Source organism: Panulirus ornatus, chromosome 23 (genome assembly GCF_036320965.1).
Source record: "Panulirus ornatus isolate Po-2019 chromosome 23, ASM3632096v1, whole genome shotgun sequence".
NCBI lineage: Eukaryota > Metazoa > Arthropoda > Malacostraca > Decapoda > Palinuridae > Panulirus > Panulirus ornatus.
Window position 1 is genome coordinate 9,262,052 of NC_092246.1, and position 19,107 is coordinate 9,281,158.

Consider the following 19,107-nt stretch of genomic DNA (forward strand, 5'->3'; position numbering starts at 1 on the left):
AAAATTATGGCCTCCCGGCTAACAATACCATGAGAGCATAGCGCTCCCTGAGGAACCAAATGCTCCCTATCGTGACATAAGTCACAGGGAGGGTCCCAGTCTGCCACATAACGTCATGTCAATCATTTATGTCGGTGGTTCACGCCTCGACTCGACGAAGGTTTACCCCCCTATGAAACTTACACGCGAAGGAGGTACCACCCTCCTTGACTCGACGAGGGTTTACCCTACTATCAAACTTACACGAGAAGGAGGTACCACCCTCCTTGAGGCAAGACGCTTGAGTGCTCTCATGACGGCTTCCTCCCTCCCTCTTGCGACGTCAGCAGGCGACTGAGGGTGACGTGGTCCTCGACGGTGATCGGAGAGTCATCATATCCAACCCGTTGTTTGACCGGAATTCTGGAAATGAACGGTGTCTTAATTTTCATTTCAGCTTGAACACATTAAGGCATATTTTTCTATTGACATTAAGTTAAATTACGACATGTTGTATGTAACACCTACCAATGTTTGTGTGTGGGTCATGATAGATCTGAAGTCATGGGTACATTATAGTTTAATCTATTATCATCCATCTTTATATATATGCTTCAAATTGGTGGCAACTGCGAGGACAAAAGCCTCTCGCTAGCAATGTTATCCTTACAATTTTTGATCTGTGAAACGTTAGGGTAAACAAGATGCAATTGTATGTCATCATTTACCAGTAAAAGGAGCATCAAAAGCTGGTCTCTTATTGTTTGTATACTGCAAATACAAAAGGTAGGTAGTCATTATTCCCATGTTGAGCTAAACTGCTAATTAAGGCAAACAACCATATAACTGTAATAACCTATATGGTGGGGTCAGACGTTCCAAAAGACTGTGAACAATTAAAAGCTGTTGCCTAAACGAATCGTAATATAAACCAAAGTTTCAAAACGAATTACTTTAATCTACATTTTTCTTGCTGTAGGAACTACAGAGTTGTCCACACTTCCACCATGTTCACCTATAGTTGACCAGTCATTCACCAGTGGTTACAGCCAATGGTCTCCCATGACTCATTAACCTGGCTATACATAAAACCTTTTTATTTATGGAGCAATCAACTCCAAGCGGAGGCCACGAAGCCGGCAGACTACGTTTGTTGTTTGTTGGCATTTACGGCCATCAACCTATGAGGAAGGTCATTAGGACCTGTAATCCTATCTAGTATGTGATTTAAGTCACACCTAAATACCTATCTTAATAAAACATAGAAAAAGATAGAGAAATTTTAATCATATGATAAAGATGAATTGTAATTAGAAACAATGGGAAAAAAAGATTTTGTGGGTATTGAGCCAACGTGGCGGCAAACACAGCCCAGTCGGCACAGCAGCCACAGTTGCAGTTTACCCAAGAGTGCGAGGAGATAGGACAGACAAAAGATAGTCCTCCACCACGTCATGCACGCCAGCTCAACCCAATGGCGCAGCTGCCCCGGAATACAACCACCTCCTCTCAGGTCCGACCGTCTAATGTGAGGAGACATGTCCACTCACCATGCGACCAGGCTAAGTAGGAGGAGTAGCCTCACACCGAAGCCAATCCCCGCCACAGAGAACCACCAACGAACCACCTTACAACATCTGGATCAATTCTGTTTCTCTGAGGAAGACCATTAATTTGTCAATAGTACTCTTGTCCCAGAGTACACTGACAATGTTAAATCAGATGTTTTTCTTGTAATAATCTGTTAAGTATATCTGGCGATGACGAGGATAAATCAATTGCCGAGATATTGCCAGTCCGGTCATCTACACGAGTTCCACTATCATCGTTCAGAAGAGTGAGGTTGGCATCGATTATAAAATTAACCATTTGCTTCTCCCTGGCGTCTGCCCGGATACTTCCCCACTGATAATGATGAACATTGAAGTCTCCTAAAACTACTTTACGGTGAGGTATTGATTAACAAGCCAATTTGACTCATCATTATCATGTGCGTTTGAACTGGAGCAATATATCCAACAATATGGCCAGGTATGTATCATTAAATTTCATTCTACATGCGCCATGGTCTAGATTAGATTTAAAGTCACTCGTGTGTGAGGCAAATTTTGGTGTACATAGATAGCTACCCGACGATTCTCGTCTCTTCTATACGAGTGTTAGCTATCTACAACGGAACAGTCTTCGACTGTGCCGTTTAGAAGTGTCTCTTGTAAACAGATCACGGCAGGCCTATACAGTGCAAGCAACATTTGTAGTTGTGCTTGCTTTTGCCTAAGGCCTATACACTACAATTCCAATGAATTATATTGAACGTGTTGGTTTAAGAGTTATTTAACCGACCAGGTTTCTTAGCCCGTTTATGTCTAGACTTGGGCGAGTCCCAAGGCGACCATACATGGTCCCTGGATGTGGATTGTCTGGCATCCACCAAGTTTATGTCCTCCAACGAAGAAGACCTGTGAACCACAGGCCTCCTAGTGGGAGGTACCGGAACAATGACGTGCCACGTAGTTTTATTCCAAGTTTAGTCAGGTATAAAGATAAGTTAGTTTTGTTCTTTTTCCTTCCTGTAGGACGGAGAGAGGATGTGGTATTGGCATAGGATTTATTATTAGGTGTAGGTCTAGGGTTAGGTGGAGCTGGATATTTGGAACTGACGATCGAGGTGTCACAATGATTGTGTCGACATTGTTCGCATAACCGGATTACATTTCAAAGCCGACGCGTAGGATTCATTAAGTTTAGAGGTTTCACGAGACTCCTTAACCCTCCTCCTACCCTCACCATAAGAGATGTTATTTTGTGTCTTGACTGCACAGACGGCCTTCTCAAACTGGAACCTGGGACAGGCCCGTTCCCAGCTAGGGTGGTTGCCATCGCAGTTAACACACAACATCCTATTAGCCATACAATCCTCAGCGGTATGACCCTCCTTAGCACACTTCCCTCCCACATTTGGCAGAAAGAGTGCAACGCTTTAAGGGGCGGCCAAATTCCTAGCATTTAAAGCAACGTAAGGCATTCGGAATGTCGGGACGAACTTGACATCGCATGTAACCAATAGAGATATTGTCCGGTAGCCGGGCTTTCTCGCAGGTTAGGTTAATCAGGGGAGTTCTACGCCGTTGGCCATTGATAACTTTGGTGATGAACCTGGCAGCGATAACGTCCTCGTTTGCTAGTTCCTTCACAATGTCGTCCTCTGACATATCCATGACATTAGTGCAGTAGATGACTCCCTGCATGAATTCATGGCTATTGGTATCGAGACCACAACGTCAACATGAATATGGAACTTCGTCAACTTAAGTAGTTCCTCCACCTGTTTCGTCAACTTAACAGCAAATCACCACTAACCAGTTTCCTGACCGTCTCAACATGTCCAAACCAACATCCAATGACCTTCCTGATTAGGAAGGAATTGAGGGAAGGCAAGAGTCGTTGCTACGGTCGTATGGGCGAAAACAAAAACAGCGTTTCTTCTTTTTTATGGAGGGTCCGTCACCACTACCCCCTACGGGGGCAGTGGATGGCTTACCTGGGTCCATCCTAAAGGGGCCTAACCTCAAAATCTGGAATGGCAAACCACCCCAGATAGTGGGAAAAAAAACTAGCTATCCCGAAAAAAAAAATCGGGCAATTGTTTTATGCAGAAAAATTTCAAGGCGGAGCCGGTCGTACGAAGGCCAGGCGGAGTTCTCCTGCGAACACCTGTCAATGAAAGATCGATTTTGCATAGAACAACCTTATAAAAGATATTGATGAACAATAACTTTCAAAACTAAGCAAGGGTAGTGACAACGCAGGGAAGAATAGCAACAACCTAGCTCTGAAAGAAGGGCAACAGCTCCGTACAGGTCAGTAGCTGGTACGAGACTGTGGTCGGAACAGCTACGACTGCACATTCCCCTGCGCAATGTCACTGCGCATGTAGTTATGGCTACCGCCGCCCTCCGCTAAGGAGCAGTGGTGGCTTGCCTGACTGGCGTTTCTCAGTATGTTTATCCTGATCCCAGCCCTGAGCATACGGACAAGTAGCAAATTATTGCAATAATTTTAAAAAATCACTTCCTTTGTAAACACTACACCGAGTGAAAAACACCCCTATAAAGACTACAGTTAAAAAACGATCGTACAAGGCTACCGGAAGCAGCACTTCACATATAATCAACACTAGTAAACATACTAGTGTCAAATGGGTAACTGATGATAGAAAGGCTGAAAGTAGAGAGTTGATCATGGCATTCTAGACGAAACCAAAATGGCATCCTAGCTAGGAGCTGTGTAATCCTTCCTACGTATTGATACGTGGAATAAAAGCTCATGGAAGCCCCACTTGTCAAGGAAAAATGCACAGAAACTTTGCCATAATGCTAAGCAAAGCCTGACTTACCGAAAAGATGAGTAGACGCTACGACACCAGGCAACACAGACTTGAAATACACAGCGTAAGAACACATTCGTCTTGGGAGACGTGACAAATAAGACTGCAAATGGCGGCCGAGCTCAGAGAGAAACACATACAAAGAAGCGCAACTTAAAGACTTTGACATACTGATTTTTGTGATGCTGGCAGTAAAGCCATCTGGAGGTCGATTAAGAACTATTAGAAAACGGGAAATATACACCTTAACTACCAAAGAAAACGGGAAACCGAAAGATAATTGTAAGCTATTCATATCTGCCATAATTTCTGCAGGGAATAAAGTCCTTTGTTCTACTTTTATGTGGTATAAATGTTATGTTTTGCTTTAGCAATGGGAAAAACTTAATACAAACTTGACGTTTTGTTAAATGACAGAATTTTCTTCATGCCTCAGGAACATATTCTTTTTTATTCGTTTTCCTTTCTGGAATTTGTACTGGTAATTCATTGTAATTTAGATTTCCCTAATACTCTTACATTTCACCTCATTCTTAAATACCGTGATAAAAAAGGAAACAATTGATCGTGTGATATTCATTTGGTGCAAAACAGTATCGATTAATATATATGAGAACATATTTTGTTCTCACCTTATGATAGACTATGTACATGCATATTTTGAATTGCTGAAAACGTATGGAAAACTTCTTGTATGAGAAATACATACTGTTTATATAATAAGAGATGTAGTAAAGTATTTAGTCATCTTTGTATATTTCCTTTTGTATCTCTTTTGTATCTCTGAAAAATGTTAAAGATTCTGTATTTCTTTTTTGTTATTATCCTTATTCTACTCAGAATTTATATGCTTCTCACTGTTGGGAACACATAGATATATCATTGTATCTACATTTTTTCTCAGCAAAATTTCATAAGCATTAGCACACAGTATCCCTCTTATAATCACTGTTTCAACATTATACCGAAATATTTGCTTCCAATTCCTTCGTATAACTTTATTGTTTTTAGTACGGTAAGAGCAATGCTTATCTGTAGATATCTGTGGTATATGTATACAACTGTACATAGTGTCATTATCTTCTGTGGATGAAAGTAGAACTTATCTCTATACCATCAACTTCTACGATGGTCTAGTGACATTCATCCTCATTCATCATCTTAACCGTTAAAATGTACCTCAGACATTTCAGTTAGAGAGAGTGTAATATCTATCAAGCTGAAGGTAGGAGAAGGCTGCAAGTGGTTAATGCAAACCACTGAACCAAGTGCTGCTGTAGTACGGTTTAGTATCTGAGCAGCAAGGTGTATACTTAACTGAACACTGCTGATATTATGGAAATAGGTTACAATTATGCCACACGATTTCCCCATTATGATATTCACTTGGATACTCTTATCACTATGGATTTGTCCTTGTCGTAAGCAGGACATGGATACACTCCATCATTCGTCAGCAGTAAAGTTGGCCGATACTCAAATCATTGATTTCTTTCTCTTTACTGACGACTCTTCGATCGTATCACACTGGTGCGTTACTATGTGTTGGTGGGAGGTTCTGCGTTTAATACAGCTTAAAAACAATAGACATAAAATCAAACAAGTAAAAGATCAAATATCTTATTGTAATCGTTATCACTCGATCATAATTTCATACAGCTGGAGAGACAAACAAAAATGTTGGTGGCCGCCATTTAATTCACAACTGGGCAAGAACAACCCTCCATAGCAACTTGAATAAATCACATACATATATTTTCCTCTACATATCGTATAAGTAAACATTGTCCTCTGCTTATCATTGACACTAATGTATACTAAGCAATAATAAACTTATCAATTTCTAGAGACAAATAAAACCCAACTTTTAGGTACAATTCAATACCCTGTCCAGCCTGCAGAGTTCCCCTGAAGGGCGTGGACATGGTTCAGTAGTTGATGGCTACACTTCTCGTCTCCTGGTGGCCAAGAGTACGCCATTTCTGCCCAAATATGTTCAATGACAATCAGGTCCACTCCTTTGCTGGCCTAGTCCAGGAGCTGTAGGGTGTCTTGTTCCTAGGGACCAGCGTTTAACAACACGAGCAGTGTGGACGGGGCACCTGTCGCTAATAGAAATGACAGGCCAAGCAGGGAGAGGTAAACCCCTCGCTCGCAGAGACGGTAAGAAACGTTCCTCCAGCAGTTACTGCAACAGTGGTTGCAGTAAAGCGACTTCCAATGTGGAAAACGTCACCCAGGCCATGTAATGTCACTTTCCTCTAGATGCAGTAGGTAAAGTGACATGAACGGGCCTCCTCGCTCATGTTGGCTCGGTCATTTGTGCCTGTGGAACATTGTATGATTTTAACGTTTATTGCAGTGGTTCGGCAGGATTTATATAATTTGTGGTGTATAAACAGTATATCATTAATATTTGGGTATCCGCATGAATTTCTTATTACCATAAATACAGCGTTGTAAGTCTTTGAACAGCAACAAATCATTAACTTCCTGCCTGGTACAGTTCCTCCTCCAGCAGTGAACCTTGCCATGAGAGTTGGAGACACACATCACCTCCGTGAACACTGCTTCAGACCAGAATCTGAGTTTCGCTCGGGATGTGTGTGCTGTTCCCTCAAGCGTTCATTCCTCTCGGGAGTTCTGTGGTGTGTTCCTTTGTCGTGCAATATTCGCCTGCCACTCAACGGGGAGACGTCTTATGCCCATCACGTTCGCTGGAAGGGGGTTACCTTTGCAGCTCCTGTTCTCTCTGCCAAACAATAAAACACAATCATGTTCACAAGGAATGGATACAGTCGGTTGCCTAAATTGAAAATTTCAATTTCAATTGTCAAGTTTAGATAGTTATAAGCCTAATTTCACAACTTTTACATAATCTACATAATATCTTTAGTATGAAATTGTGGTTACAATAATGATGATAATATTTCCAGATATATTGCCTACTTCATTGTTATCAAGGCTTAGCCATACTCAAATATAGTCACCCGAAGTATTTGGCTGCTAATAAACTCTGATGCAGGGACCTCATTCTCTATGCAGCCTTCATTATTGCTGCCATTTCCCCACTCCTTTTCACAGACACTCATAACTTCCATTAAGTTGTTAAGGTTACTGCTCTCCACCACCCGTATGGACAAAACATTATCAAGGATCATGCGACCTCTGAGCACCAACCTCTCGTCACTCCGGTTCACCTTAGCCTACCTCAGCGCGCGATCCAGTAGACAAGCTGCCGCTCGCCGGCCAACCGACCCTAGCTACCTCAACGTGATCCAGTAGACAAGCTGCCACTCCCTGGCTAGCCGACCCTAGCCTACCTCAGTGCGATCCAGTAGACAAGCTGCCACTCCCTGGCCAGCCGACCCTAGCCTACCTCAGTGCGATCCAGTAGACAAGCTGCCACTCCCTGGCCAGCCGACCCTAACTACCTCACCCAGATCCAGCAGATGAGCTGCACCTCCCTGGCCAGCCGACCCTAGCCTACCTCAGTGCGATCCAGTAGACAAGCTGCCGCTCGCCGGCCAACCGACCCTACCTACCTCAGTGTGATCCAGTAGACGAACTGCCGCTCGCCGGCCAACCGACCCTAGCCTACCTCAACGCGATCCAGTAGACGAGATGACCGCTCCTCGCCCAGCCGACCCTAACATACCTCAACCAGATCCAGCAGACGAACTGCACCTCCCCAGCCAGCCGACCCTAGCCTACCTCAGTGCGATCCAGTAGACAAGCTGCCGCTCCCTGGCCAGCCGACCCTAGCCCACCTCACCGCGATCCAGTAGACGAGCTGCACCTCCCCAGCCAGCCGACCCTAGCTTACCTCAGTGTGATCCAGTAGACGAGCTGCCGATCGCCGGCCAACCGACCCTAGACTAGACTAGACACAAGATGCCAAATTCATGGTTTAATTTAAAGCTCGCTCCTTGATAAGCAAGATCGGCTCGCTCCCTGATAAGCAAGAATGACTCGCTCACTGATAAGCAGGAACGACTCACTCCCTCATAAGCAAGAACGACTCAATTCCTGATAAGCAAGAACGGCTCGCTCTGATAAGCAAGAACGGCTCGCTCTGATAAGCAAGAACGGCTCGCTCTCTGAAAAGCAGGAACGGCTCGCTCTCTGATAAACAAGAAGGACTCGCTCCCTGATAAGCAAGACCGACTCGTTCCCTGATAAGCAAGAACGATTCACTCCCTGACAAGCAAGAACGACTCACTCCCTGATAAGCAAGAACGACTCGTTCCCTGATAAGCAAGAAAAACTCACTCCCTGATAAGCAAGAACGACTCACACCCTGATAAGCAAGAACGACTCGTTCCCTGATAAGCAAGAACAACTCACTCCCTGATAACAAGAACAGCTCGTTCCCTGATAAGCAAGAACAACCCACTCCCTGATAACAAGAACAGCTCGCTCCCTGATAAGCAAGAACAACCCACTCCCTGATAGCAAGAACAGCTCGCTCCCTGATAAACAAGACCAACTGACTCCCTGGTAAGCAAGAACGGCTCGCTCTCAGATAAGCAAGAACGACTCGCTCCCTGATAAGCAAGAACGACTCGCTCCCTGATAAGCAAGAACGACTCGCTCCCTTATAAGCAAGAACGACTCGCCCTGATAAGCAAAAACGGCTCGCTCCCTGATAAGCAAGAACGACTCTCTCCCTGATAAGCAAACACGGCTCGCTCCCTGATAAGCAAGAAAGACTCGCTCTCTGCAACATCAAAGTCGCTCTTTCCAATGATGTCTCACCAGCTGACATACGTCAGCACCTCACAGCCTGGCGCATGCTGGAACGTCTCCTCTTGACACAGGAGACGTCAGCGCACTCCAAGACTGACGACGACGCCTGACACATGCCGGCGCAATCCCCTCACTGACAGCTGTGTGTTGTCAGCCACCGCCACACGCTCGGTGGTGTCTACTCCCTTGACTCCCTACAGTGGTCCTCTCCCCCTCCCTGGGAGTCTACGGTAACTTGCTCCCTCTCACACAACCTCCCTCAAGATCACATCATTCCCTGATCACCAACGCCCCGCCCCGCCCCGCTCTCTGACACAAGTGGGTAAGCTCACGCCACGACCCATCCAAGGTTTTTTCCTCCCCCTTCGTCAAACTTACCCCCTGACGTATGAAGGAGGGGCACAGGTCCTGACAGGCGACGGACGGGTGGGTGGGTGGGTCGCTCCTCCTCCCTCCTGACGGAGTGCTGTCATATTGGCTGACTGTCTCTGATGACGCCAGCTGACAACGGAGGCTGACTGGTCTGTTCGGCAGTTAAGACTACCTACTCCCAACTCCGGAGTTTCACTGGAACTCAGCAAATGACCATCGTGCTAGTGTCCTACATTAATAGAAATATCTTGAATAGGCATATTAATGTTGTTATATTTACTTAGATTAACCTATTTTGTATTTAACATTTCCCAGCGTTTCTGTATTGGAAATAAGAGATTTTAAGTCATGGGTGTATTACACCTCCTCACTTTACTACTTTTGAAAATTATTCTTAAAATTAGCTGCATATTACAATATAAAATTTCTCGATAACAATTCTAGTCTATCCATTTCTGTTAATCTATCCTTCCGTTTTCTTCTAATAGCACAAGGAGCATCAAAAGCTACCCATTGGTCTTGTTACTGTATGTATATTGCAAACCCTAAACAAAATTAGCCATTTCGATGGTGAGCTAAACTGGTAATTCATCCAAACAACTGTGTAATTGTAATAACCTGTATGCCTGGGTCACACGCTCCAAGACGACCAATCACAAGCTGTCACTTGAACGAATGATATACGCTAAATTGTCTGCCTAGTGACGTCATACATTTTCTATGTTCGGCCTGTGGTAACTACAAAATGAAACGTCATCTCTTCCCAGGACTACCTGAAATGAACACAGTTCATCAATCATTCAACAACTGGTTACAACCATTACAAATGGGACTCACAAACCTGGCTACAAGTACAACCTTTTGTTTATAGAAATATCAAGCATCTCCTAGCCGAGAACACGAAGCTAGCTGGGAGCTACCTAGCAAGCTGGGAGCTACCAAGCCTGGTAGACAGCTAGGTAGGAGCTACCTAGCTGGCTGAGAGCTACATAGCTTGGCTGAGAGCTACATAGCTTGGCTGACAGCTAGCAAAGAGCTACCTAGCTGGTTGACAGCGACATAGCTTGGCTAAAAGCTAGGTAGGAGCTATCTAGCTGGCTGACAGCTATATAGCTTGGCTGGCAGCTACCTACTAACCGTCTGAAAGCTAAAGGTCAGGTTGACAGTCGCCAGTGGCCACTCCTGCTAACTTTCTAACCCTCACTAGTCTCACTCACCTGAGTGGCTCAGTGACCAGCGCCGTACCTCTGTAGTTCCCTGGGTGACGGCTCCACCATGAGTCTTGCCGGACCACACAACCCTAAGTCTCCACCACAACCGAACAAATAAAGCCGCAGGAGCCAACAATGTAGTCATTAGTCACGGTTCCGAACATCGTAATGAACATAGGCGTTGTCTCAATCCGGCAAAATGACTTGCATACCATTTATGTAACGTTCGGTTTGCACTACATACTACATAAAGTGGCCAACAGAGTGGCGTGGAGGCGTCCAAAAATATACAGGGAAATTGAAGGTTTTATTTATATCCCCTTTAGCTGCGCTGAACACCATTACAGGTGAATAGCGGCATCTAAAGGGAACGAGACAAATTGAAGGTTTACTTAAAAGACCCATTGGGTGCGCCAAATCCAATAGAGTGCCATGGCGGAATACAAAAATAAAAAGAGAAATTAAAGGTTTAATTTAGATCCACTTTGGCGGCGGCAAAGGCAATTAAATGAGGATAGCGGCATCCAAAGGCAAACAGATAAATGAAAAGTTTACTTTAATACCCCTTTGGGGATGCCAAAGGGCAAGAGAGTGGCGTGGAGGCATCCAAAAATTTAGAGGGAAATTAAAGGTTTAATCTAAATGCCCTTTGGCGTCTTCAAAGGCCTTTACAGGGGAATAGTGGCATCTAAAGGGAAAGAGACAAATTAAGAGTTTACTTAAAAGACCCTTTGGGGGTGCCAAAGTCCAATACAGTGGCATGGTGGCATCCAAAATTTAAAAGACAAATTAAATTCAATTCCAAATTCAATTTCTATGACACAAAACCTTAAGAACTATGACTATTAACCTGAGGCTCTTAAATGACCCAGTTTCTAACATAAAAAGTGAGCATCATTGGAAGCTGACTAATTGCAGTCATTACTGAGGATTAACCCCCATCCGCAGGAGGGAGGGGGCGCGGCGGAGTGTCCCTGGGAGGTGGGAGGAGCCAGAGGGCAGCGGCGGAGGATGAAGCCACGCCCCTGGGCGATGGGAGGAGCCCTAAGGAGGCGGAGGAGGGTGGCCATGCGCCTGAGTCACGCATCTCCTCCCTCACCTGGCCTTACTCACGCCAACATTCGTCCTCACCCTCGCCCTCGCCTCCATACTCATCGTCGGTGTTACACCGACCGTGAGGTGAGGGAGCTGAACAACTATCAGTGGATCTCATTCACGAGAGGAGCATCGACGCCTCTAGCGAGAGCTGAACCTTTGAATGGCTACAATAGAAGCGCTGGATCAGAGTTCGATCCTTCCTGTGTCATGGCTTCGGACCAAGTAAAACACACACACACACATGGGCTCCTGTGGTGCAGTGGTAAGCACTAATGACCATGAGCCAGCATGGGGGTAGGCCCGGCAAGAGTTTGACATCTTGGGCGTGACAGTTGGTCCACATCCAACCCAGGTGTTCATCCTCCCCCTCGGTAATGGTCGACGAATGGGTACCTGGCTTAGGCTGAGGTGTGTGTGTGTGTGTGTGTGTGTACGTAGATAAGAGTAAAGGTCTTTCTTTCTTTCAAACTATTCGCCATTTCCCGTGTTTGCGAGGTAGCGTTAAGAGTAAAGGTATGGTACATATATATAATGTATGAGACGGGGCAACATAAGTGTAAAACTTTCTCTTATAAATCACCAATAGTAATCACACCCTCACAAATAGATCTATATTCCGATAGACAGCATTCACAACAAATCTTCATATTTATCTTCCTTATCAGTCATAAGTTTCAAGTAATTGGGTTAAATTGATTACTCAGATTTAGTGATATAAGAGCTTATCAAACATTAGCTTCTCATAAAATCAGGTACACTAGATGACTACAGCATTGCCTGGTCACTGTATTAGGTTACAGGATATAGGAGCAAAGTTGGTGAGCAGTGGGATCGAGCATGGGATCGAGCACTGCACTTTACCAGCTCTTAAGATGTAGTCTTATCAACATCAAGAAAGACGTTCCCTTTACATCCGACGACCACGACCTCCAAGCATTACAAATGTGGGTCATCCTGCTTTGCTGAGGGCGAAGCCGATTGTATCGGCAGGTGTTGATATCTCGCGGGGGTGTGGCAGCAGACCGACTTGGAAACAAGAGAGAGGGAGGTGTAATAACGCAGGACGTGTTGTAAGAGAGTTATTTATTGGGCAGAAGATTCACACTGGAGATGGTAGACTAGAGTGCTCGTCAATGGATGATGACTATACTTAAGAGTTCTACAGACTTCCTACTGGAAAAAGATGTAAGAGTTACACTGTGAGGATCATACATGCAACGTCCCTGAGAGGCAAGACAAGGTGTATGGCACACCACTACCCTAAACGCAACATATCTCATTTTTTTTTTTACGTTGGAGGCTCCAGCTACGGGCAAAAGTCCACAACAAAGCTGAGTCTTAAGTTAAATATAAAGAGGTTAACAAATGGGAAAAAGAAGAGACAAGGAAAAGTATTTATTAATTTTGAAGGAAGTGGTAAACCTGTGCTTTATCCAGTGCCAGATCATAATTATTGGGAAAGACATGAGAATATGAGACGACAGAAAGTTCCAAAGCTTCGAGATGTAAGGAAACAGTCATCAAAACGGCCCATCCTCGAGTTGCCAACGACCACAAGGTAACCATGTGATGCAGCATGCTTGCTAAAAAGTATTGCCTGGTGTAGCTAGTGGTGGGGGCACACAAGCAGCCAGCGCTCTTGTGCAAAAACCAAAGTAATACCTATAGAAGAGGGAAAGTGAACCAACATTGCGGCGTAGGGTAAGTGGGTTAAGTCTTGAAGTTAGGCTGGGAGAGTTTAATACGTTGGACCGCTTTCGACTCAGCTCTTGTCAAATAAGAATGCAGAAATAGAACCACCCTAGATGTGAGAGCAGTACTCCATACAAGATCGGAACAATCCTTTGCATAAACAGAGCAACTGTTCGGAAGAAAAGAAATTTCGACATCTTAACAGGACTCACAGTTTCTTAGATGCAGACTTATCTATTTCCGTAAACGTTGGATTTCCAAATTAATGTGGATGTTAAAGTGATACCAATTATGCTCACCGAGTTAAGGGGTGGAATTACATAACCATCGAAGGAGAGAGGAAAGTTGTGGGAAATTGGCGAAAGATGGCCAAAAATTGGGTTTGGGAGGCATTGAAGTTCAGCAGATTTTGTCTACTAAACAGAGATATCCTGTCCAAATCTGAGTTTACTGAAGACGTTGTGTCGAGACGAGATGCAGTTCGAGTGGGAGAAGGAGCAGAACTGAAGAATGTGGGGGAATGTAGTGCTGAGTCGTCAGCATACGAGTGCACTTGGTGATCTGTTGAAAAAGTAAATAGCTGATAAAAAGGAGAAAAAGTGTAAGACACAGGACAGAACCTTGAGGGGCATGGCTGTTGATGGAGAATGGGGAAAAGCTGATCCATCAACAACCACTGAGATAGATCGGCCAAACAGGATGCCAGATATGAAGGAGCAAAGTGAAGGAAGGAAGTCAGAAGAAGGGAGCTTTGAGATGAGACCCCGATACCACACCTTGTCAAAAGCTTTGGGTATGTCAAGGGCAACTGCATAAGATTCCCAAAATCCCTTCGAAGATGAGTGACTAGGTATTAGGAAGGTAGGAGAGAGCATCACCAGTGGATCTTAAGTCATACTGGTGATGAGAGAGAAGACTGGGAGATTCAAGATGTCTGAGGATATGGGAGTTGAAAAGGTGTTCAAAGACTTTGGAAAAAGTAAATGCCGAAGCAACAGCATGATAGTTGGAGGGGTGAGATGTACCAACGTATGCATCCAGGAAGGAAAAATTTTGTTTTTTGAACAGAAACGGAACGGACGAGCAAGCACCGGAGCAGACTCTTTCAGTACACGGGGATGGATGCCATCAGGACCAGAAGCCTTGCTTGTGTCCAGAGAGAGAAGCGCTATTCGGACAGTTTGAAAAGGGATTACGGGAAGGGGCATAGGATTAGTAAGAGGAGTATCAGTGGGTAAAGGAATGTATATATACAGCTATCGGAGTAACGAGAACCAAACGGTCAGCCATCACGACTATCCCGTGGTATGTCAGCGTTAACTCGGTTCACTACGTTTAATTCTGTATAATACGGTTAATTCTGTATATCACGGTTAATTCTGTATATCACGGTTAATTCTGTATTTCACGGTTAATTCTGTATATCACGGTTAATTCTGTATTTCACGGTTAATTCTGTATATCACGGTTAATTCTGTATATCACGGTTAATTCTGTATTTCACGGTTAATTCTGTATATCACGGTTAATTCTGTATATCACGGTTAATTCTGTATATCACGGTTAATTCTGTATATCACGGTTAATTCTGTATATCACGGTTAATTCTGTATATCACGGTTAATTCTGTATTTCACGGTTAATTCTGTATATCACGGTTAATTCTGTATATCACGGTTAATTCTGTATATCACGGTTAATTCTGTATATCACGGTTAATTCTGTATTTTACGGTTAATTCTGTATATTAAGGTTAATTGTATATTACTGTTAATTCTGCATATCACGGTTAATTCTGTATATTACGGTTAATTCTCTATATCACGGTTAGTTCTGTATATTACTTTTAATTCTGTATATTACGGTTAATTGTGTATATCACGGTTAGTTCTGTATATTCTTAATTCTGTATATTACGGTTAGTTCTGTATATCACGGTTAGTTCTGTATATTACTTTTAATTCTGTATATTACTGATGATTCTGTATATTACGGTTAACCCTATACATTACGGTCACCTTGGACCAGTGGGAAGTAACGTGATATACAGCCCAGGTCCTGTAATATGGGTGTCACTGGGATTTTCCCCGAAGCCATCTGACCCTCCCTGGCAAAATAGCTACCCACCACCCTCTCCCTAGGACATCCTAAGTCTCCCTCTGACCTCCCGAGGCCCACATGCGATACATAACCTCCCTCTTTGACCTCGTAGCCTCCCTCCGACCATCCAACGCTCACACAAGACACCCATTCCACCCCCACAAACCTCCTTCTAAAGCCTATCGTAAATCTTCCTCCGACCTCTCAATGGTCCACATCTGACCCTCCCACCGCTCTGCTTCCATAACACAAGCCTTCCGACCACCTCCCGAGTCGTAACTTGATCCTCTCAAGACTTTTAGACCCTCCCATCATAACGCCTGGGTTGGTCCTTGGCCTTGCGCAAGGTTCAGAATCAGCGCACCTGTCGCTGAGAGGAGAGAGCCAGCCACCAACATCCATCCTAGCTATGGTCTCTACGTTCCCTAAAAACGTCATCTACTCACTACATGCCATCCTCACCAGTCACAAACGCTTGCCGGATCATCCGAATGTTGTTGGACACAGTGCTAAACTGATTTTATGTCTCATACTGATACAGTTTCTGTCTCACACTGTGTTGCACTTGTAATAGTGAAAACTAAATAAAAAAAATCTATGATGTGTCTGTGTAACATTAAATATAAACCAGTCTATGTGTCTATCTATCCAGGTCGAAATGACTGTTTGCATAACTATGACGTGACTTTACAGGATACACTGTCTCTCTCCTTCCATGAATGACACAGAGAGACTGCGAAATCTAACTTCTTTTGCTCATGAAGGTGAAATCAGTAGCAACTACGCCAGCGGTGATAATACTTGCCTTAATAGCTTCATTTTGCTTTGTAATATGTGCGTCCACTTCAAGGGAACACGTTCGATTTATTCTTCATTTTGGTCTGTATCTACTTTTCTTACTCCATTTTGTGATTGGCGTTTTATATTCACTTGTGATTCACTATATGTCAAAGCTCATCTCACGCTAAGCTAGGCTACGTAAGGCTTTAAGATTAGGGTAGGCAAGCTGGGCTAGGTAAGGTAAGGTTTAAGACACAGCTAGGCACGGATAAGTCAGTTTTGTGGGATATCAAAACAGTGAGACTGTGAGAATAGGCGAGGAGGGTAGTGCAGTTAATACGAGTGACATTCCTTCTTTCGTCGAGAAATGTCTCATTTCATGGCCAGAATCGACTACCTCTTGACGTAAAAGCCATCTGGGTCACACCCCTTGTCCGCCTCGTCTCCCTGCCTTTTATCATCCACCTCAGACAGTTCCTGCTTTGGTCAGGTCCTCAATTAAGCCATCACTTCCTCACTGCATCACCCCTTCCGCAGCATCCTGCCTCCCTCGAGTCCACGGCAGACTTCCTCCGTTTTCCCTCTTGTCAACAATTTTTTTCATCGTCCCGTGGCAGGTCCTTCGTGTGGCCAACAGTCTCCCGTGGCAGGTCCTTCGTGTGGCCAGCAGTCTCCCGTGGCAGGTCCTGCGTGTGACCAGCAGTCTCCCGTGGCAGGTCCTTCGTGTGACCAGCAGTCTCCCGTGGCAGGTCCCTCAGATGGCCAGCAGCCTCCCGTAGTAGGTCCCTAGGATAGCCAGCAGCCTCCTGTGGCAGGAGTAGGCTGCCCAAGGTGCCAGCAGCCACCAGCAGAGGTAACAGCGTCGCCAACACACAGCCCGGAGCGGTGCTCGACGCAGTACCTGTAAAGACCCGAGTTATGAAGTGATGAAAAAAAGTAATCTCCACGACAATAGTGATATTGCTTTCTTAACGGCAATTCCTAGCTACTGCAGCTCTGTATACTGGTGAGGGGCAGAGAACTACAGCCACCATCAAGGCCCGCACACGGCCATCAGATGTAGAGTCTACGATGCCTAGCTACTTGTACAATACAACCTCAATACCCATAACTTGACTCATGCCTTTTGACCTTGCCCACGACCCTTTTCACCTCTGCTGCCTTGATGATGATAACCAACCTGCACTGACCTAAGTCAACCTAAGATAACCCAGACAGCGAGGTGTTAGTCAGCTGACTGGTATACTTAAGAAACGGGCCTTATCTTTTATATTCTCTTGTCGACTAAAACTTGTCACTAATACACATAAAAGGATTTTGGGTTTAGATGCATCAGCCAGCGGTAGTCTTATGTTAGTCAGCTGACTGGTATACTTAAGAAACGGGCCTTATCTTTTATATTCTCTTGTCGACTAAAACTTGTCACTAATACACATAAAAGGATTTTGGGTTTAGATGCATCAGCCAGCGGTAGTCTTATGTTAGTCAGCTGACTGGTATACTTAAGAAACGGGCCTTATCTTTTATATTCTCTTGTCGACTAAAACTTGTCACTAATACACATAAAAGGATTTTGGGTTTAGATGCATCAGCCAGCGGTAGTCTTACGTCTTCGGCTGTGGGTGTGATGGAAAGAAGACCAAATAGACCCGGTTTGCGACAGGCATCTGGGGTGAGTGGGCTGGCCACGCCTCACAACTACCTACAGACGAGCAACACTGACCACCCCTCACAAACACCAGGAGCTGGGCACACACCTGACACTCACCTCCTTCATGTACGCCCGGGTGAGGGTAGGATGGATCGTCATAAGCCAGTCCCTCTACTCCTACCCCACTTGTGCCTGGGTTCTGGTGGGCGTTGTGGTGTTTGTGCGGGTGACCCCTGTGGGTAGTGATGGTCGTGGAAGTCCAGAGGGAATGACCCACCCGCGCCCGACACTGTGAGGACGAACAGGTAAGTCCGACAGCAGCAGCAGCAGCGTGAGGAAAGAACATATCATTATATAAAATCACACCGGAGAATAATCAAGATCTAAGACACGATTTCTCTAACGGTAAAGTGGACAGTGGTGGACGTGTTTAGCAGCACTGAATCTGTCGTCAAATCATTATACTGTACAGGAATCCATCAACCAGCTGAAGGTGACAGACTACACCTCTTAGACACTCGCTGGATCAAGGTTCAACTCCCTCGTCTCCAGATACGATGAATCTTTGAGGGTATGTAACTCGCGTCCTGATTATGCATTCAGTCTTAAAAAAAAGAAGCCAATCCGACCACAGGTTGATAATGAAAAAGCAAATTTAGCTTCTTAAAGACCTTGTCTCCAAGAGGACCTGTTCCTGAGTACATAGGGCTTACTAACACAACGTGGAATGTGAGCTGTGGGGAGAGATTAGCTCTATCTCTCCTGTTACTCTTGAGTTCAGGATGATAGACTCGTCAACCAGTCTGGCAAACTGCTGTCACACGAACCCTCTCTCCTACCCAAGTCGTGGCTTCTCAAACTGTATTCATCTAAAAAAAAAAAAATCGCACTTTTTTTGGTCATGTCAAGGTGAGTCTCAATGCATTTTTGTTTTTGTTATCATTACTGTTCATGACTACACCGTGCTTGAAGTACATGTATGACCTAGAGGGCTTCTTAGAAGGCACTGTGCTTGTAGTCACTTTACTTATTGCCTGAATGAAAGATTCTAACTTGATTTCAAGTCTTTGGAAGTATATACGTAAGGT

The 19,107-nt window shown here is 44.6% G+C and overlaps 1 protein-coding gene across 4 annotated transcripts; it reads right to left on the reverse strand.

Moving 5' to 3' along the window:
- Positions 1-6,019: 6,019 nt before the first annotated feature.
- On the reverse strand, positions 6,020-18,381 carry LOC139756793 (uncharacterized). Of its 4 annotated transcripts, none has more exons than XR_011714436.1 (4): positions 18,137-18,381; positions 16,394-17,269; positions 6,864-7,118; positions 6,020-6,692 (listed from the first exon to the last, which is right to left on the reverse strand). XR_011714436.1 is itself a non-coding variant. In XM_071676593.1 (2 exons), the coding sequence occupies exons 1-2, from the start codon at positions 18,363-18,365 to the stop codon at positions 16,956-16,958; spliced, it is 543 nt and encodes a 180-aa protein (XP_071532694.1). In that variant the 5' UTR covers positions 18,366-18,381; the 3' UTR covers positions 11,036-16,955. The 4 variants fall into 4 exon arrangements, 1 of the variants encoding a protein (XP_071532694.1); XR_011714437.1 differs by lacking the exons at positions 16,394-17,269; positions 18,137-18,381 and adding exons at positions 9,494-9,716; positions 10,106-10,827 and having other exon boundaries at positions 6,021-6,692; XR_011714438.1 differs by lacking the exons at positions 16,394-17,269; positions 18,137-18,381 and adding an exon at positions 10,705-10,782 and having other exon boundaries at positions 6,021-6,692.
- Positions 18,382-19,107: the final 726 nt, after the last annotated feature.

Coding starts and splice junctions, on each gene's coding strand:
- LOC139756793 (XM_071676593.1), bottom strand. CDS start 18,365: ATGTTCTTTCCTCACGCTGCTGCTGCTGCTGTCGGACTTACCTGTTCG. Junction 17,270..18,136: donor CCCGGGCGTACATGAAGGAG/GTGAGTGTCAGG, acceptor GGGTCTTTACAG/GTACTGCGTCGAGCACCGCT.